This window comes from Musca autumnalis, unplaced genomic scaffold, assembly GCF_047663935.1.
Source record: "Musca autumnalis isolate F117 unplaced genomic scaffold, ASM4766393v1 scaffold_3, whole genome shotgun sequence".
NCBI classification, from domain to species: Eukaryota; Metazoa; Arthropoda; class Insecta; order Diptera; family Muscidae; genus Musca; species Musca autumnalis.
Genome location: NW_027411866.1, coordinates 113,612,245 through 113,633,852, shown reverse-complemented (window position 1 = coordinate 113,633,852; position 21,608 = coordinate 113,612,245). Strand labels below are relative to the sequence as shown.

At 37.1% G+C, this 21,608-nt stretch overlaps 1 protein-coding gene across 1 annotated transcript; it reads right to left on the bottom strand.

The window, feature by feature from the left end:
* Positions 1-478: 478 nt before the first annotated feature.
* Ankle2 (ankyrin repeat and LEM domain-containing protein 2) lies at positions 479-21,397 on the bottom strand. The gene is made up of 10 exons (XM_073973871.1): positions 20,857-21,397; positions 9,569-9,727; positions 6,559-7,037; positions 6,330-6,479; positions 6,184-6,261; positions 4,734-6,012; positions 4,210-4,490; positions 4,018-4,136; positions 3,735-3,866; positions 479-1,544 (listed from the first exon to the last, which is right to left on the bottom strand). Exons 1-10 carry the CDS (start codon positions 20,960-20,962, stop codon positions 941-943), a joined length of 3,387 nt encoding a protein of 1,128 aa, XP_073829972.1. The 5' UTR covers positions 20,963-21,397; the 3' UTR covers positions 479-940.
* Between the last annotated feature and the right edge of the window lie 211 nt (positions 21,398-21,608).

Genomic DNA, 21,608 nt, shown 5'->3' with positions numbered 1-21,608 from the left:
TTTGAAAATTTCTTTTTTGAAAAAATATTATGAAATGAAATTAAAAGCTTCACGGAAAGTTGTTGGTATATTTTTTCACTTGTGGGAAAAACTTTTGGTTGATACAGCTGTCGCTGGATCGACAATCTCCGTTTGTTCCGGAGCGAAGAACAAATTGTAGTGGGAACGATTGAAACTATGTTGTTATAACTGATGATAGTATTGTTGTTCTTCCACGACGACAAGGTCGTATAGAGACAGTTGCAATTTCGAATCATACCCCTGAATTTCAACAGCAATAGTATATGGTCCGTGTACCGGTATTTGGAGATCGTATGAAAAGTTTTAGCAACCAATAGGCAAATCAAATAAACGAAAACATAGAATTATTTAAATAACGAAATTAATAACGATGCAAAATAATTGTTACTATCTTGGGTATTTGTCCTCGGACTCAAAATCACCGTTTTCGACTATTTTAAAAATAAGAAGAGATTCATTTCTGTTAATAATTTGCAATTCCGCATGAATATATTTGGCTTCATATCAAATAATATAAATAGAAGAAGAGAGAATGACAAAATGTTGATAACAATTTAATTATTGCATAGTTAAATTGTGTGAACACTAAAAATTTGTTTAAGATAAAGTTTATAAAACAAATTGAAAGCAAATTTTTTTTTTTTGTTCTTTGAAAGACAACAACAATAAGTAAAGTAACGGCAAAAAAATATATTTGAAATTAAGTTTAAAATTATTAATACTAAATAGAAGAGAACATGCATATGTAATGACGTGAAATGTAAAGTGAAAGTAAATGTAAATCAATGAGACAATGCTGGTTTGTGTGTGTGTTTTTGGACACAACATTAAAAAGGACGAAATTAAAGTTATTCTATTGTTAATGTTGTTATACCGTATATTGTTTATATTATTATTTTTTTTTCAAATTAAGTCTTTCTTAATAATCTGTCGTACTGGAGATATTCAATAATGACAAACTATTGGAACTTTCTCTGCTGTTGCGTTCGGCCATTGGCGTTGACAGAGGTGAACTTTCAAAACGATCACGATAGGCACTGAAGAGTCCACGAATTTTATTCAATGGAGTCATTGGCCGTTGGAATTCACTGACAAGTGAACGTGGAGGTGGTAAATTTTTTTCTTCTGTTGCAACTATTTTAGTTTTCACATCTTCATTTTCATTAGGGGTAGTGCTCTTGGTGTTCGAGGAATTTGTTGATGCCGTTGTTGTTTCATTTACGGCAAATGTGGCAGTTCTGGTTTTTGTTGGTCTTCCCGGCGACGCAAATAAACGTTTTGCTGTGGGCAGTTGTAGAATTGGCTCTCTGATAATAGCCTGTGAACCTGAATGTGATGTGGGCGGCGGTTGTTGTGTTAGTTGTCTAGGTGAACCCATATTTAGAGAAGCATTGAGATTTAAACGCATAAATGATTGTGTCTTATTATCTATGTGGGGTGGTGTTGGCGGCGGTATTGATGTGTCCGTTTTATTCAGCTGTGAGAATGTATGTGTCTTCTTGACAACCCTTGGTGAGGGGAAGCTGAAAAAGAAAACAAAAAAAAAGTTTTTTAAATTAAGCAACATTTACAGATTCAAGAGAAAAATGAACCTAGAAAAAAATAAGCATGAAATGTTGTAACTTAAACAAATACCGAGTCTGCACTGCACCAAATCAATTTTTAGGATCAAATGGCTAATTACTGCGATACAAGTTATGTTGTTGTTCAGCGTCCGAATTCAATTGTAACGGTCTCAGCAACAAAGTCAGCGAAATTGTAGACTTTGAGTCTGAAGAACATCATGGTCGTTCCCGATCCTGGAAGCAAAGCTCACAGTCACCTGTAGCTTACAAAGTTGTAATAGTTTGCACAAGAAGTGTGTGATTGCCGAGGTAGAGTGTAATATGTACATACCGTCGATGAATAGTTCAGACCTGCGTTACATGCCCGATATTAGTTGGCTTTTGGAGGGCAATAACCATCTGGTGCTAGGGGACTTCAAAGCTCATTATGTGCTTTGGTATTCCGTCCTATGCAATTATCAGAGAGGTACGGTCCTGGGTTTGATAGCTTCACATTTTGCACTGTGTCTGAACACAACCCCAGCTCGCTCAGCTCCGTCGTACGAACCCCGGAGTCAACAAGACTACATATTTTCAAATATAATTCGAAACATTTCAATTGTAATTCGAATAACGAAATATTAAACCAATGCAAATAAAATGTTGTAGTTTTTTAATTTAGAATAATTCGAGTTACAAATGGATTAATTTAAATTTCCAATGGAATAATTCTAATTGCAAATGGAATTCTCGAATTACAAGTAAAATATTTTGAATTACATCTAAAAAAGGTGTAGAAGGCGAGCATCAGAGGGAAAAATTGGCTAGACCATCTGAAGCGATGTACCACAGGTACATGATTAAGTAAATTGTGGGCAACGGTAAAAACACTCTCGAATCCTGGAAAGTAGGATGATAGAAAGTCTGTTACTTTCAACGGCGCGACAGTAACAAATCCGAATAGGTTTTAACCAGCACTTTATACAGCACCCATGACAGTTATAGAGCGAAGAGGAGTGTGCGTATAAGAGCCGTCTCAGTCGATGAAGTGTTACCACAATTTACTACGAAAGATGAAATCATTCAAAGCGTAGGGCCCACACGGAAGCTCAATGGTAATGCTTAAGGAACTGGATGGGTGGTCCCGCTACTGAAGCCAGGAAAGGATGCGAACAGAGGTAAATCATACAGGCAATACTCCTCTCCATGATGAGAAGCAGTTTCCCAATTGCCCAACATGGTAATGTATGCGGTTGATTGTACGATCTTGTGAGGAATATGAAAATATCCGACGCTAAATCGACTGGTCGATTGTGTCTCGATTCCGACCACTAACTACCCCAAGATATTGGGTGTAACGTTTGACATAATGTTTAATTCGTCCGCGCAAGCCACAGCTATTTACGAAACTATCAGAAGAATGAACAAGGTTCTCATGTCGCTGGCCCGTAGCACATAAGGTGTGTGAATGTCCTACTCGTAAACCACCCCATCTAGTTTGCAGCAGAAAAACGACATCTCCCAAGGAAAACACGAGTAATTTTAGCTGAGATATATCCGGACGATGCAGCCGCCTGAATTCATTAGGGTGTTTATCACTGTCAGTATGGACTTAACACCGATAAAAATTATACTGTCGTAATATGAGCAGCGAAGACAATCTCATAAAGTATGGACTTGCCCCCGACAAAAAAATTTGCCTTCACATAAGGAGCCTCGAAGACAAAATACTGCAAAAAAATTTCAAAACGATCCGAGACATGTTCTTAAGCTGAACTTTTAAGAAAATTTTTTAAAATTTTGTGAGTGAGGTACCTTATGGTGTGGACCGATATGGCCCATCTTCAAACTTAATATAAGTTTGGCAAAATATTACGAGAACCAAAATTTGGACCAAATCGGTTGATCCGTTCCTTCGAGAGAAGGACAGAGGAACATGGTTAAATCGACTCCAAATTGTCTGAAACAGATTTTGTCCAAACATTATTGGGGTCTAAAATCATTTTTTTCGTTAAGGCACATTTTCTTCTTATCAAAGTGTATTCATATAACCTCTTTAGCCTAAAGAAAATTGTATGGAAAAGTTTTCAAGGAAAATGTCTAATTATAATGTCCGAGGATTGCTTTCAAAAAAGTATTACATTAAAAAAGAACAAATCAAATACTTACAAGTCCATTTCATCATTGGTGTACCGCATTAGAGCCGATTTCCAAGAATGAATTGTGGGATATTTATTCTTATCTAACTCTACGTGGAAAATTGCATTCAACACATCCAAGTCACGTTTTGTAGGTTCATTTCTGAAAAAAAACAAAATCATTTACGTATTTGTTCAAACCATGGGTACATTTTCGAGAATAAGTGTGTCCGCGTACTTGATATTTAGTAATAATTATTACAAAATGTTACTGAATGTTGTCTGACAGTTGCTAAATATTACTGAGTACTTACCCATAAATATATATCTTATGATTATCGTCATCTGCATCTTCTACTATGCTTAACCGCGATGGGCTTTCGGGTGGTGTTTGAAATATTTCCTCTTCTTCGCTTTCCGAACCAAAGTCGGACTGAAAAAGAAACAATGCAAAAGCAGCATAAATTTTGTCTAAGAATACTAGAACCACGTAACCAAATACTTACCCAAAATACATCTTCATTATTGTCATCTGATGAATCATTGTCTTCTTTTGGATTACGATAATCTCTGGGGTTCTTATCATGTTCATCTCTTTGGGCTTGTTTCACAGCTCTCTCTTGCTGTTTCATGCGTTGATGATTTTTATAACGGGCCTCCATGCGATTGCGATGACTTGTTTTGCGACTTAAATTACTTTCCCACTGGCAATCGCAGGCATTCTCTTGAGACCATATCTTAGAGCACATTTCTTCGGTTTTGAGGTTTTCCGGTAGAATCTGCTCGACTGAAAAATAATAAATAAATTAACGTAAGATAAGTGTATAATAAATGTTTATCTCAATCAGAGTTGCTAAGTGGAGCAGCTTGTGTCTCAATTGAGGGAGGCCTGTAAAGTTGTGTTTGGGTATTGTATCAGTATTTGAATTGCACATGACAAAGCATAGATTTTCACAAAGCTATGTTATTTAGCCTCCTCTCCTCTGGCGCTACAAATCGACTCACACCCCCTTAATTTTTTATAACATACCTGGATTCTCCAATTTATAGAGTATGCGTGAACATACACATTCAATGTGTTCACGTCTTTCGCCCGGAGTTAGTAGAAGATTTTGTAAAATTTTCAAAATTTTTGCCTTCATTTCTATTGTGATTTCTTGCGAATTTTCCAGAAATGTTGAAACTAAGTTACCAATGCGTGAATGAACTCTTTCAAAGTTGACATTAACAAAGCTGGCATCCTCTTTAAAACTATAAATCAACGATTTCACCCGTCTCAATTCTAACAATAAAGCATCATTTATGGACACAACATTATCAATGTTATGAACAATGGTCTTTGTCATGCGACGAGCATGTACTTGTAACGATTTCTCCACATAAGTGTATGGTGTAGAAGATTGATGTGCTGTAGAAGCATTTAAATTTGCAGTTTCGCCACTGTTACGAAAACCATTTTGATTCATACCATTGCGCCCATGACTATCGGCGGTTGTTCCCGTGGAGGCACCAAAACCAAATTTCTCCAATGCTGAACAAACTTCTTCGAGCATTTCGGAATTATTCCGTTTCTTTTTATTATGTTCTGCTTCATATTCGGCTTCCTTTTGGGCCAAATAACTTTCCAGCTTTTTCATACCCGCTTCCGAGGCTATGTCAATGAAATCCTCTAGAAAATCCCAATATTCACGCCATTCCACGTTTTCTTGCTTGGCCAAATTACGGCCAATACATTCGATGCCCTTTTCATGATCGGTATTTTTTACATGACGTTCTTTGAAACCGGGACTATCGTAGATGTCGGAACAATTGAACAAATCAGCAGCGGTCTCATTTTGTACACCTATAGTAGCGGGCATGGGTGAAGCCAGTTGTTGTTCGCGATATGTAAAAAAGGCATCTCTTTTAATTTTGAACAATGGTGTACCGGGACAAAGTCCAGTCTTTAATTTTGACGCCAAGCCGCCATGATTGTTATTAGTTTCATTTTCTTTATCATTATCGCCGCCATTGCCATTTTGATGATCCTCAAAGGAGTCATTTAAAATAATGGAATGATCTGCAAAGCCATTCGACGAATCATCAGCATAATTTTGATAATCTTTACGTTGGGGCGTTGACTGGAAAAGGGAACGTCTCTGTAGCATGGCAGTGGGTGAATTTGTTGCACTGTTACCACCCCCACCCCCTCGGGGAGTTGCTGGTAAACTTCTGCGGGATTTCATTGGTGATATAAATGGACTATTGGCAATGGGTGAGGAGACATTGCTGCCCAAACGGGGTGGTGTTTTCCAACGTCGGAAAAATTTCTAAAATGAAAATTAATACCTTTAAAAATCATTCTCCAAAATAGGCTTTGGGGTTATACTGAATGAAAAGTCCCGGTTAGTTTTTTTTTCTTTCTGTCGTTTAAACTTAAAGGAGAAAGTGAGAAAACTCATGGAGAGATTTCATTCAGAATAACCCCCTATTATACTCACTTTTGCTTGATCTTTGCTCATGGGTCCAGCTAAGGCTTTAATTTCCACTTCGGGGCTTAAAGGATCACAGTTTAAATTCTGTGAAAAAATAAGTATACATTTGAAATAATACGACAATATGATATTATTGTTCATTTTAAACTTACTGGTGGGTTATTAGCCGAAAATGGTTCACCAATTTGGGCTGGAATTGATGTATCACTACAGCGTAATACAGGCACATAATACCGCTCCTCAAAAAGGCTTTTGATTTTAGGATAAACATCATTTGGTGGTGAGCCACGTGTACATATAATCTGCAAAAATTGACAACAACAAAAAATAAAATACATATTTATTAATTATAAATCCCCAAAACATTACACCACAACTCACTTCTTGCGGCAATTGACCCTCACTATTGGGTTTCATTTTACATTCTGGATATGATGTTAACACTTCAACCATTTCAAGAAAACCATATTTGGCAGCAAAATGCAATGGCGTCTCACTCCTCCCCTTCTCCGGTATATTTAAATAATAATCCAACAGATTGGCGCACAATTCTTGGCACATTTTCTGATCGTTCTTTTTGCCCGTTAATAAATCCACAAATTTCGTATCTGACACAGTCTTGAGTATAAGTTTTGCAATTTGTGGACGATTTGAAATAGCACAAATATGCATAGCATTATAGCGGCAGCCTTCTTTCAATGACGTCGGTGTATCACCGGAACTAACGAGATATCTTGGATTATCCCAAATGATTTGTTTAACACGTTCATATTCATCCGATTCGATGCATTTGCGAAAACGTGCTAATTCTTGTTTTGTTGGTCCACGAAATGCTGGAGTCTCTATTGCAGCTGTAGAGGCTGAAATGAAAAAAAATGTAAAAAAGAAATTAAAACAAAGTGTAATGACTGAGAGATCAAAGACCAGTTTAAAACATGAAGAAAGTGGGAACTTGTGGTCTGTGCAGCCACATCATCCACATAAATATAAGGAACGCACACTGTGATTCTTAAGACAGCAACTAAATCAATATATTTATAAGGTTTTTTTATTTTTTAAATGGTTCCTCATCGCACTACATTCAAATTTAGGAACTCGCCAACAGGAAATAATTGAATTGAAAATAATCAGATGAAACTGATTTCTTGAATAAGAAAAAAAATATATGTATGAAACGCATGTTGCAGGGCATATGCTGACTTTGCCGCCAAATTAGAATTTAAATTGTTGTTGTAACAGCATAGAAACCTCCGTAGAAGGGTAACGGATTGACCAGAACCCAAACGTGTTTCGGCCAGCGACTGTAAAATCCAGCATCATATGCTGCTACAACAACAACGTTGAAGCATTGGTTTGATGCTGTGTTGGCAGCCGCTGGCTCAAACACTATAGTTTCGGTTCAATCCGGTGCGAAAAAACCCGGTGACATGGTATTGCCTCTGTCTCTTCCACTGGTCTCATGAGTAGGCGCCCTGTTCAGTACTCAGGGCGGCATTGTGGCGGGTTTGAATATTCATCCACTGCGTAGCGCTAACATTTGCATACCACGCTAGCGCCGCATAGCTTATAACACATTGCTATGTAAGAGGTCAACAAGCGGCCAGCGACTTGACCTTGTTCCTACTTCTGATCTTTCGCAAATAGCTGTGCCTTGCGCAAACGACTTTATCATGCTATCGAACGTTACATTCAATATTCAGGGGTAGTTAGTGGTCGGAACCATGATACCATTGACCAATGTGTTTAGTGGGAGCCCCATTTCCGCTGTCCAAGTGGTGAACAATATTCCTCAGATGGATAAACTGTGTATGTAGACGTTTAACCTATCACATATGTCATCGACGATAGGACCGCGTACATTATGATATCACTGCTGACTGGAGGGTGTGGAATTTCGCCTTGGGGAACTCCACGGATTTTGGTCTTGTTGTTTCTGAAATCCACAAAGGACTGGCGTCCTGGAACATGGTTGACAGTATAGAAGGCCTTCAATAGGTCAAGGGCCACAGTGACTCGCATGACCTGTTCTGGTTCAGTCCTCTACTGATATGTGTGGATATGGCGTGTAATGCTGCTGTGGTACTATGCATTTTCCGGAAACCATGTTTATGTTGGGCAACTGGAAAACAGGGTCTCATCGTGAGGAGGAGTAGTGTCTCTAGAATCTTTGCTACCGACAAAAATCGACATGTACAATTCACCTCTGCTGACATCCTTGCTTGGCTTCAGTAGCGGGAGCAACCTGTCAACTTTCCAAGCTTCTGGTAAAATATGGATGGCTAACGCGTTTATTCAGTTGCTTAAGCATTACCATTGATATTCCTTGTGGGCCCAATTCTTTGGATGATTTCGCGTTTCGGATGACGTCTGCAACATCACCCATAGTAAAATGCGGTGGTACCCTTCGGCTAGAAGGGCTCTTCATATACGGTGTAGCAAACTCCTCATGGCCCTATCACACTCGGGGTGCTCTATAAATTGCCGGATAAAATAACACGGGCACCTTTTCGGGTAAGTTACAGTCACGCCGTTGAAAGTAACAGCCGTTCTACCATCTTTCTTTCCCGGGTTCGAGAGTGATTTAACCGTTGTCCACAATTATTTAATCTTGTAGCAATGTTGCTTTGCTTCAGGTGGGCTGTTCTCCTACTATCCTGTTGACTTCAAGAGTAAGTTGTCTAACTCTTGGGTCTTCAGGTTCGTACAATGGTGATGTCTGGCGAGCTGTGTTTTTCGACTTATAGATCTTGTTGTGGATACCGTTACAATTGAATTGCAGGAACAATGCGTTCGGGGAATTGAACAAAAACTTGTGGTGTTAGATTCTGCATTTGCTGATGTTCGAAAGATTGCGGGAGTGTCTCGTATTCCGATGACGATGTTGAAGAAACGCTGGGAAGTGTTCTTGTGCAGCAAGCAATAACATAACTCCTATTGCGGTAATCCTGAAGGAGACTAAGGCCACTACATCAATTACATCTCACCGATATTCGCATGTGGTAGATGCGGATCTGGCAAATGAAACAGATCCATGTCCGCCGGGGTTCATATCTATCCCGGTACGGACCAAAGAGAAAGAATTACGTCATAAATTGCCGCTCCCAATGGTGAAAAAAAGACACGAACAAAAACACATAATTGTTGAGGTACATAGAATTGTTGCAATTGCAATTGTTTTTGTTGAAATATTTTCCTTAACCTAGCGCTCATTAGAAACATGTTTATAAAACCAACAATTTGACTTTTTGTTAATTGTAGAATATAAAACGCAATATCTTAAAAATTGTGACTTCTTTGTTCTTAACTTTGAATATTTGCGTAATTATAAAAATGTTAATTTAATAGTAATTAAAAGGTAAAAAATATTGAAACAAAAGTTAATTTAACTTACTTCTAACATCATTATATTTCTGTTGTACAATTTCGAAACCAGTTTGGGCATATTTCATGGCTTCATCCTCGTTAATGAACTCCTTGAGTCTGGCATCTTTGTGCTTTTTTAGAATTTTTAATGCTTCAGCTTTGGTGCTGAAAACAAATTGAGATTCAGCTGAAAAAAAAAACAATAAAATATATAAAATTTATTTTTTTTTACTTGTCAGAGTAATTTTGTTTGCAATAAATAAATAAATTTGTTATAATACTAACAAATATGGGTCAATATACCTGCAATGAAAAACAAAAATATGCCGACTTATGTTTGTAGCCGCACAGACATAACGTCTAGTTTAAAAATATTTCTATACTAATATAAATGTTGCTCAATAATAATTTGTAATAAAACAAGACACACATTTCTATGTACGTATGTAAGATGTATATATTACAAATAAAGTATTAAATAATTTGGCACTTGTACAACAAAATGACACATACCATTTATTTGCTACTACAATGCGAGATACGAGAAAGGCGGAACGTCATGTTAAAGTCATAAGGAATGCAATTTATTTTTTTATACATTTATTTAATTTTCCTCATTCCTGTTGAAAAATAAATTTTATTTTTCTTCGCCGACATGTAAGCTGCTATCGTTCTCAGGATTGTAACCAAATAGAACGATTGAGGTCGAAGTATAGAGCCGTCTGTTAAGTTACTCAGAAAATACAAATGCAATAAACCTTCCTTTCAGGTAACGCGTAGTGCTCCGAGACTGCATGAACTGAATTTTTGGCGGGATAGCACCAATGGGCAGAGAAGACTTTAAAGCTGACCCTCGTGGGAAATTTAACGACTATATATGACCAATCTTGAAATTTGAAGGTGTTGAGGTCGTTACCCCAAGTAGAAATGACTGGAACCGAAATAACCCCTAATCGGTGCGATCTGGTCTTTTATACAGAGATGGAAGAAGGTATCGGTGAAAGGCTAGGTCTTGAATACTCATACAGCAGAATTGAGAAAAAAGTCTAGATGCTGAGATCTTTGTAAATAATTAAACGAGGAGGCAGATGAATAAATTTGAAAGCACTCTAATATCAGAGCTTTTACCAGCAAATGGGTCGATGACAGCATTGACATGTGTCAAGATGTGTAACGTTGAATTCAGAAACAAGAAGTCCAAGCCTCATAGAGTGAAAGAGGGAGTCCCGAAGGTGGGGTGATATCTCCGCAACTATTTAACCTCTACTTCCACGCCCTCCAGGCATTTATATCGCAACTTATGGGTATGATTGTACGATCTTGGTCTCAGGTACCTTCCCTGATGTCATCTGTGAAAATCTGAACTCCTATTTGACTGATCTAACCACCTATTCCCACGTGTAGAATATGCAAATATCATGGTCGATGGTAGAAGAATTTCGACCACCAACTGCCCAAGATTCTATTTGACAGCATGTTCATATCGTCCGCACATGCCACAGCTATCTACTACAAGCTGAGATGTAGGAAGCAGGTCCTCAAGTCGGCAGCACTTGGGGTGCAGATAAAGAAACCTTGTTGACCACATACAACGCGATAGGTCGGTCTGTGGTAAACTATGCGACGTGTGGTCCTCGAATAAAAGTTCAAAGCGATGGATAAATATTCAAACCTGTCAGAATGCCGCCCTGAGAGATACAACAGAGTACCTCCTCATATCTTCAGTGGACCATCTAGATGAGGAAACAAAGATAAAACAACATAATGGCATGCCTTCTTTGCAGTACTTGCTCGGCGTTTACCGTGAGAGTCATCCTAATCACCATATGGTGGATAGGACCCCGCGTTACAGCAGAGAAACCCTAGATCAACAAGCTTATCAAGTAGGTTTATATAGCAATTATACAAACGCAGTCGCAGATACCATAAACAACTACCGTGTGAATGCGGTTCTCGGAGAACAATTGATTGTACATGCAAAGTTAACATCCTGAGGACCTCAAAATATTATTTCGTCGAGGAATAAATGCCTTGCGTATCAACGCTTTTTTGACCAATAAAGGGCTAATGGAAATTGGCTTGACCTTGGCTCAATGATCAAAATACACAAATTTATGGGGCCAGAGCATTAAACAACTCTAATCACTGAAGACTTTGTCTATAAAATTCATTCAATTGCCCAATTGAGAAATTAATTTACGGTAAAAATCGCCACAAGGACAATAACTTGTTTTTGCCTACCACCAAAGGACTTTTGTTTTCAAACAAACTTCAAGTCTATTGGATTTACTACTATCGACTAACATATTCACAGTTTTGGTCGTAAATTCGACTATATATATTTTTGTCCTTTTTGTTCCACACTCCTATTTTTTTAACAAATAATTGAAACAGTGTAAACAGTAAATAATTTAAAAAAATTATCACATTTCGGTTATTGAATTAACAGTTGGGATGTCAACAATGTTAAACAAATACAAAATTGGCCAAAATGGAGAAGTTTTACCATGTTTTTTGGACCATCCCATTTTGTATATGGCCACTCCTATTATTTTGAACACAGCTGTACATAGATGTAAGTTTCAATGTACACAGGTTGAGGGTATACTCGTACCTCTGTCGGCAAAGCCGTCAGATTTTTTTATCTTACAGGTACTCTACTCCCATCCTTATTTACTTCATTATATATTTGGATGATCACAATGGCTGGTGGTCTCTGAGTAGCGTAGTCATACAAGTGACTACACATCCCCAACTTAGCCTAGCCAAAAACGTGAAGAAATATACATACATATATAATTTTTCAGCATGAATGAAACGAAAACTCTTAAGTTTCCACCTAATTAATATACCCTTAATTTTAAGATGAACATTTTCGAAAACGTAAAAGGATTAACAATGTTAATTAACAATTCTTGTCATGTATCGTAAAAGCCTATCAAACATTTCCATATTCTTCGAATACATTTGCATTTTAAAGCTTAACACCCGCACGAGCATTTGAAATAAACGTTTTTTTTTTTCATTCTCAAGCTTCTTCTACTTTGGACGCCTTAATCTTCGGCGGCATCTAGACAAATCAACACAACACAACAAAACCAATAAACAAGCAATGAAAACAAAATTTCAAATTTGCTCAAAAGTTAAATTTTTGTAAACAAAACCAAAAAGAATGAGCAAAACAAAGAAAGGGTGATTAAATAAAATACGTTATTTGGCATTTTGTTTTGTTGTACGGCCCCCCATCCCCTGGGTCCACCAACAAAATTACCTATAGCTTTGTTTTTATTTGTGTGGCATTTTAGATGTATTTACGTACATATGTATATAGTGGAAGCCCCCATTGAAAAAATAGCAAACGAAAGGGGTCGGATCTGTGGTGTGTTAAAGACGGAGGGTGTTGATAAATTGCCTTGTGTTTTTTAAACGTAGATACACACCGCCATACATATTGTCAAAATTAGGACATGCTTGTTTGTTTAATTATAAATAGTACCTACTAAAAGAAATATTCACATTAATCTGACAGCGACTAATAATGACGACAAAGGTTTATAGATACAACAACATATAACGTACTTGACTTTTGTGAGAAGTTCTGGAATAATTCATGCACTTTATGTCAGCAAAATATACGTTTTTGTGTGTGAACTGCAACGTTTTCCATATCTGTATGTATGTAATTGAAAATATGAACGTGAGTGGGTATCATCAACACAGCATTACACGTCACTGTTGTTGAATTAAATTCTTAAAAGTTTATTGACCCACATTTTATAGGTTAACAAATGAAAACGCAAATACTTTCTTTATGATATGAAGAACATGATAGCAAAAACAACGACTATAATTTCAAAATGTAGTTGACAAAATAAAAATTATAAAAAAATAAAATAAACCAAAAAACAAAGTTTGCGTATGAGAATGCAAGATAAGAAGTTAATTTTTAGCATTTCTTTACCTAACATTATGTCGAAAAACTTTGTGGGGGTCAGTGATTATTTACCATTATAACAACAGTTGATTTTCCCAAAAAAAAATTTAACCTTACCGTTAGCATGGTTTTATGCAAGACGTGATGCTATTTAAAACAAATTAATTGCCACACAACTCTATTGAAGTTGAAAAAATTTGAAAACGAACAGTGTTTCAAAAATGGCAAGCGAGCAAATATTATTCGGAACAAACCAGGCTGATCCCCTTTTATCGCAACCCAACGTTTAAAAACTTTCCTATCATTACCTTTTGGAAATAATTGTTGCGAAGCACCAATTAGGGCAAACGTATATAAAAAGTCGATTTAAGCTCCAATTAATCGCTTTCATGATCTAATTGCTTTAGAATTATTCACAATGTTTTGAAGCTGTGCAAAATCCCTCAAAAATGGTTTATGATCTAATTGCTATAAAATTATGCACAATAAATTTTTTTTGAAGTTGTGCAAACTCCCTCAAAAATGGTTTAGATTTGTATATACCTAGCTCCCTTAGATACTGCCAGTCGATTTCACATAACTTCTGTGCATAAAAACGCTATATAAATCCAATGAAATAGAAAAAGAAATGATATGCACGTATAAAACATGCCTATAACAATGCATGTCCAAAAGTTCAAATATTTTTGCTAAAATGAGAGAACCTGATTTGGTCGAAACTTTTGCCCGCAGATCTTTCTATTTGTTGCTTTGATTTTCCAATTTGGAATGACGCGTTTTTCAATCTCGTCTTCCATCTGTTTGCTCCTTCAAGGCCTCAGGCTTCCAGTTCTGCGTGTACCGCTTTGTGGCCCGCATTTACGCGTTTTAAGGAGGTTCATCATCGCTCATTCTTATGACATGGCCTAGCCAACACAATCGTTGTACTTCGATACGTTTAAATATACTGTTGTCGTTGTATAGCCGACACAGCTCGTGGTTCATAACGACGTCGATATTCACCGTCAACGCATATTTGCCCGTAGAATTTTTCTCTCAAACACACCAAGCACTGCCTTATCTACTTCCTCAATTATCCCGGCATCGAAAGCACAGCAGTATCAGTGTCAAAATGCTTACTGCCAAAGTAGCATCTGTTGCCAATACAATCCATCTAATTTCACAACTGATGTTGTTTATTGTGTTTATGGCGGTGCCGAGATAGGCAAAGTCTCTATATACACATATGGCCAAAATAATAAGTACATCATAGTTTATGTTGATCTTGTGCTCCACAATCAGTTTTTTCTAAGAAAAGGTGTAAACTGCTTTACATTTCGAAACTTCTATTTGTAATCAACGATGCAACAGGCATAAAAACGCAAAAATTGGTAACAATTTTCGATAATAGACAGATCCCTGGAAAATCCGTTGGGTTTTTTTCTAAAACACATTGAAACCAAAATGAAACTGAAGAAACACGTTGTACGCCTAAAAAGGCACCATAAACAATCGATAGACCCATTGTTGCTCTCGCTTTAGAGACCTATTAAACTCATCTTGGGTAATTACTGTTGGCGTAAGTAATGTTATATTCAACCGAATAGCTCGGAGAATACTAGGGGCTACCAAATTACCAGAATAATTAACAAAAGGCGTTCAAATGTTTCGGGAAAAAAAATTGTTGACGAGGTCTTCCTTAGCCAACAATCATATGGGTTGGTCCGGAAAAACGTACATGGACAAAATTGGCGAAATTTCCTCTAGAGCAATGAAATAAAAATGAATAAAATAAATTTATTCGGTTACAATTACGTCAAGATGAACTTCAATCTCAAGGGAGAGGAATTTCATACAATAGTTACAAAAATCCAATTAAACACGGAGGTAGCCACCTAATGGTGTGAGGCTGATTATTTTTCCTGGTATGGTATTTATCCAATATATCACATTACAGATACTGAGTCCCATTTCCAATACAAAAACATATTGGTCAACACATTGTTGCTACAAACAGAAGAATAGATCATAAAGCTCGATTAAAAAAATTAATCTTAAAAAAAAAAATGATCTTCGCCTAAAAAGGCAAACATTTTCAAATAAAGAATAAAATTTGCTTTTTATTTTATTAACAGAACTATGATCCAAAACATGCATTCCTATATTTCAAGGATGGGTTCCAGGACATTATAACAAAGTTACTTGACTCGCCTATGCAGTAATCGGACATGAATGGAATAGTAAACCTTTGCGGACACTTAAAATAGCGCATTGGTACACAATCGTTCCAAAATAAACATAAAATTTGGAATTTTATTAAAAAATGTGGTATTTAATAACTTTTGAAAATTACAGCAAACTTCTAAGCAATATGCCAAAAAGAATACAAAAAGTAGGTGAAAATAAAGGTGGAAGCAACAAATATTAATAATATAAACATCCTAAATTACAATCTATCCTAAAACAATTGAATATACTAATATTAACTAATGATTTCCATAATGTACTTATTATTTTGTCCATCAATTTTTATGACTTTTTTCTTAATATCGCATTTAGAAGTTTGTTTATCTTGAAGATCTGCGCAACGTTTATTTTTTGAGTGTCATTAATGTTGCAAAACTTAAATTTAAACTTAACTTTGTCCTACAGTGAATGCATTGTCTGAATTGAACGAAAAATATGCATACTTATGTTTGTACTTATTATTTTGGCCATATGTGTATATCTCTTCTCACCGTTTATCGCCAGACCGACATTAGCAGATTCTAATTCGATCTTATTAAAGTAACTTGTGGCTATTGGTGTAAATTGCGTCATTTCTTCTGAATATTACATCTCGTATAACCTTTTCCAGCAGGACAAAACCGAATGAGTTTTGCGGGGATACCAAATTCAGACATGGCTTGGAATACCTTTGAGCGTCGCTTGGGTCATCTCCAGGATTTGCCGCAGGGTAAATATTTGGTCATTGTCAAAATCCGTAAAAAAGACAAACCTTCGTACATGCAAAGACTGGAGAGTTATCACACTGCTAAACAACGTAAAGTACTGGTAACAATAACGGAACACTAAGTACCAATTCAAAACAAACGTTTGTGTACGTCAAGGCTGTCCATTATCACCACTACTCTTTGCAAGAGTGTTATTTGACATACGGGTATGTTCTGTTACGGCACGCCTTTTTCGGCAATCTCAATGCGTAAAACTGCGTCCCTTCTCTCTTGTCGTAAATAAGAAATCAGAAACGCTGTGGGGGTCATTACCGGTCAATTCAGTCAGGGTGTTTTCAAAATGTCTAAAAAATAAACATTTCGGAGAAGTGTGCCTAACAAATGTCTTCTATAACGTTTGAAATTATATTCTTATTGCATAGGTTAGGTTCCGAACTTTTCAAAACCCGATTCCGATGCGTTCAGGACCCATATCTCCGGAAATATGGACTTTACAAACACATAAAAGCACTATACAATAGACTTTCTAAGCTTTACTAAGACACCCATATTACGTTCATCAATCAATCGATAAATAGAAAAAATTTTCATCGCGATTCGAGGAGGTCACTTCAAATAATGTAATAAAATCTCTTTCTTGTCCAAGCTGACAAAACACAATAGGCATTTAGTCTCCGAGTGAAGCTGAGGTACTAAGAATAAATCACTCCTCACTAAAATGGTTGTGGTTGTACAAGTTTTTATACCCTCCACCATAGGATGGGGGTATATTAAGTTTGTCACTACGTTTGTAACTACTCGAAACAATCATTGTAGACCCCACAAACTATATATATTCTTGATCAGCGTGCAATTCTACATCGATATAGCAATGTCCGTCCGTCTGTGGAAATCACTCTAGCGTCCGAACGGATTGACGTAGGTGGATGAAATTTTGGGAAAATCTATTATATGTACGTAGGACTTTTGGTATTGAAAGCGGGCTATGTAGGTCTACGCTTTTGTGTAGCCCCCATACAAAATGACGCGTGACGCGTCGTCGTTTTAAGGAATTTTTAAGATATTTGTCCCATTTTACCACCGAATTGGTTGTAAATTGGTATTTTGTGTCTCCAAAGGCCAAAAAACATTCCTGCCAAAGTTGGTTTATATAGGTCCACGTTTTGGAATAGCCCCCATATAACGCCCCATATAAAGTACGCGTCATTTTAATATATTTTGAATGTATTAGTCCCATTTGACAACAGAATCGGTTGTAACTTTGTATTTTGTGTTTCCAGAGGCTAAGAAACATTTCCACCGTAAAGTGTTTATATAGGTCCACGTTTTGATATAGCCCCCATAGAACGGTACCTTCCGATTTTCGGTATTTTGAAGGTTGTGGCCACATTAATCAGCAGAAATGGCTGAAATTTGTGGTGGAGGGTATAAAAAGTTCGGCCCGACCGAACTTAACGCTTTTCCTACTTGTTTATTATTATGTTTGTATGTTCGTTCTCTTGTTCAATCTTGCTCTGAGTCTATCTCCAGTTCCAGGAAAGCGGCTACTTCGATGGGATGTAACCACAGATCCACTGGAGTTAGATGAGTAGGTTTGGCGGGGCAGTTGAATAGGTGCTTAGTATCGTGCGGGCCCATGCCGTATACTGGGCAGATGTCTTGCACGGTACGATCGATTCCCGCCCAAGGCGACTGCAATATCCCGAGCGTAATTGACCCAAAACTACTCTGGTTTGTCGTGGCAGCTGACGCTCGTCAGCTGCGATAGATGGGGGATGTACTCCTGTGACTGCATTCACACAATAATTGATTATGGCCTTAGCAACTGTGTCCGTGTGAATGCTGTTTAAACCAGCCTGATATGCCTGTTGATCTAGAGGTTCTCTCTTATATTGTTGGACCTCCGTCTCTAGAGCATGAATATCCTTCTTGGTATGCCTCGGTGGCCAGCAGATGGTGATTGGGATGGCTCTCACGGTAACACCCGAGCAAGTACTGCAACGATAGCATCTCATTATGTTGTCGTACTGGAAGAATCTTTGCCTCCGCATGTAGATGGTCCACTGTAGATTTGAGGAAGCACCCTGTTGCTGTTCTCAGGGCGGCCTTCGCTTTATATGTGGTCAACAAGGTTTCTTTATCTGCAGCCGGCTAGGGACTTGGGGATCTTGTTCCTACATTTCAGTTTATCGCAGATAGCTGTGGCATGCGCGGACGACGTGAAAGCGGTGTCGAATGTGATCCCCAGAACACATGTACAGTGAATCACAGTCAAAAGTACCCACTTTAGTTTCTATCATTAAAACTGCGATTGCTAAGAATTGGTTAATGATAGCGATTTCATTCCTTTTTATATTTTTACATTAGTGTCTTGGGTGCCACCGTGGTGCAATGGTATGCACGCCCGCCTTGCACGCAGAAGGTCGGGGGTTCGATTCCCCGGCCAGGCAACATCAAACATTTTTCAGCGGTGGCAAAATACCCCTCAGTAATGTTGGCGACATTTCCTGAGTATTTCAGCCTTGAAAAGCTTCTCCATAAGTGGTGTCTAAGACACGCCGTTCGGACTCGGCGATAAACAGTAGGTCCCATATCATTGAGCTAAATATGAATCGGGGTGCACTCATTGATATGAGAGAAGTCTCCCTTGTCCCGTATGGGATGTTGTGGAACAATGTTTTTTGTTTTGTTTGTCTTAACTTAAATATAATAAAAGAAAATATCTTATCCTTTAAATAATACATCTTATCCTTAATTCCTTCGATAAAGACACGATTTCCTACACCGGAAGCACTCAAACAACGCCATACCACAACAGAGTCTCCTCTGTGCTTTACTGTTGAAATTTTGTGTTTAGGGTCCAAGCCCTATGACATACCTTAATTGGGCATAAGTTGAATGTTTTCATTAAGCTCGGATCGGGACCAAATTTGTGTCACAGGTAGGTCTCGTCACCCTGATCACAAAAATATATAACATTTATTGCGGAAGTCCATACTTCCCGAGATATGGGCCTCCGAAGTTCCGAAAATTCCCTTGTTAAATGTCGGCTACTTAGAGAAAAATTTTAATTTAAAAGAAAATGTTGTTCCCGTTCCCTAGATTGGCTCCTGTCCATAGCAGAAAGTCGTAAATCCCCGGCCGAAGGCCGGCTATATAGAAAAAGTTATAATTTTATCCGAGCTTAATGCTTAAACTCAACTTGCTCCCTTAATTGGTCCATATGACCAAAACAATCTGCCAATGAAAGCAATGAAGACAACTTTAACCTTTTTTTGGCGTCGTATGAATCAGGAGCTGTTGACGGTATCGATCTGCAATGATTACGTTGGTTTGGTCATCCTATAAAATTAAATCATTATGCTCTCTCTAGCTAGGCATATGAACTAAAGTCTTAACTCTACTGTAGTAAAATAAAGACTCTCCGATTTTTTCAATTTTTTTCCAGAGGTAGATATTTTTGCTTTGATCACGGGAATGTATAACAACAATATTTACCTCTAAAAATGTTCAAAAAAATCAGAGTTTTTACTAGAATTGTTCCGATCTAAACACGGACATTGTTATTTCGGCTCAGGATCTAGTCCAAACATTTTGCTCTTATCGCCATAAGGCTGATTGGGTACAAATTAAAGTATGGAGGGGCGAATAAGATTCCAGGGTGTTAAAACGTTTATAATTTTTATTTACAACTGCATTCATTTAAATATTACCAACTTTCTATGTCATCTGCTGTACAATGAAATATAAATCGTTACTCATCATACCAAGGTGAGGACTTTACTATAATTACTTAGTGCCATAGGAGGCAACAAAAAATAATAAAAGGTGTGGGTATTGTAATGCAAAACGAGCAAACACACAAAACCTAAATAGGATAATTTGATTTACATGGTCGATTTGCATGTAGGTAAATGTTTATGTTAAAATTTTAATATTTACTTATTAAATTAAGAAATGAGCTCATTAAAATGATTGGAATCGTTTTGCAAAACTAACAAAAGATTTTTATTTTGCTTGAAAAAACTCTATTCAATTTCACAAATGTGTGCAACTTTTTTACACCACTGTAAGAAAAAATTCAATGCAATCATTTTCTGGATTTGTGTGCAAGCTCCATGAACAAACGTGCACACACATTCATTTCATCATCATCACTCAACACGAAGTCGTACGATGCCACTACACAAGAAAAAAAACAATAACAACAGCAACAATAAAACGTAATATGTGGGGAAACAACAACAAACGGCAACAGTAACAAATCAACGGATAAAAAAACCGAGAGGGAGAAAAGAAAACACACAAAATTCTAACCTTTAAAATACAACAACACAAATCAGATAAAATTAATACAAATATTTTGGCATTCATTTAAATATGCATCACCTTTTATTGATCCACATTTACAGACTCTGTAATGCAGTGCCAGCTTGTTGCAAAACTTACCGGTTTCATTGTCGTTGGCTATCGAAGTAGCGTTGGTTGTTGCAGATCCAGACGCTGCTGTTGTACCTCCGCCCTTAACTGGTATATAAAGTCCATAAAAAGGCATTTCGTCTGAATTGTCTCACAAAAACCGTAGAGTTTTTCTTAATATTTTTCTTATTTGCAACCGCAAAACATCAAAAATGTTCTTCTTTGCAAGCAAATCTTTTGTCTGATGGTTGAGCTGAGCTATTTTCGTTTTCTTCTTCTGTTTTTCACAACACCAACAACAAAACTAATATTCATCAAACATCAAAAGGTATTTTTTATTGTCGCTTTCTTTCAAAAGTAAAAAATTTGCCTCCTAATATGTTTCTAATCCATATATTTGTTTGTCGCATTTATTTTATCAATTCTATTGTTTATTTGCAAACTTTTAAATACGTTGAAAACTTTTGCCGTACTTTCATTATCGCGTTCTACTGACAATATAATAGGGCTATGTAGGTTGACAAAGCGTATAATTAGCTACATTCTTCTTCTTTCATTCACATCGAATGATATCACACTTGTCGAATTGGTGTGTTCCATGGCACAATAACACAGGTACAGCGGCAAAAACAGCTGATTATCACATTAGTTGTCAAAATGCTTTATTGTGAATAAAATACAATAAAATACATACAAAAGGTAAACAAGCAATTCACAGTAATGCTTTATTGTGAATAAATTTTGACGTTTGGTGTGGTAAATGGCCCGATTATTGTTATCGA

Bases quoted from the DNA above. Each gene is read 5' to 3' on its own strand.
- Ankle2 (XM_073973871.1), bottom strand. From the start codon at position 20,962: ATGCCTTTTTATGGACTTTATATACCAGTTAAGGGCGGAGGTACAACA. The intron at 7,038-9,568 runs GTAAGTTAAATT...TTTTCATTTCAG, and splicing joins GAAATATAATGATGTTAGAA to CCTCTACAGCTGCAATAGAG. The intron at 6,480-6,558 runs GTGAGTTGTGGT...CAATTTTTGCAG, and splicing joins AGGGTCAATTGCCGCAAGAA to ATTATATGTACACGTGGCTC.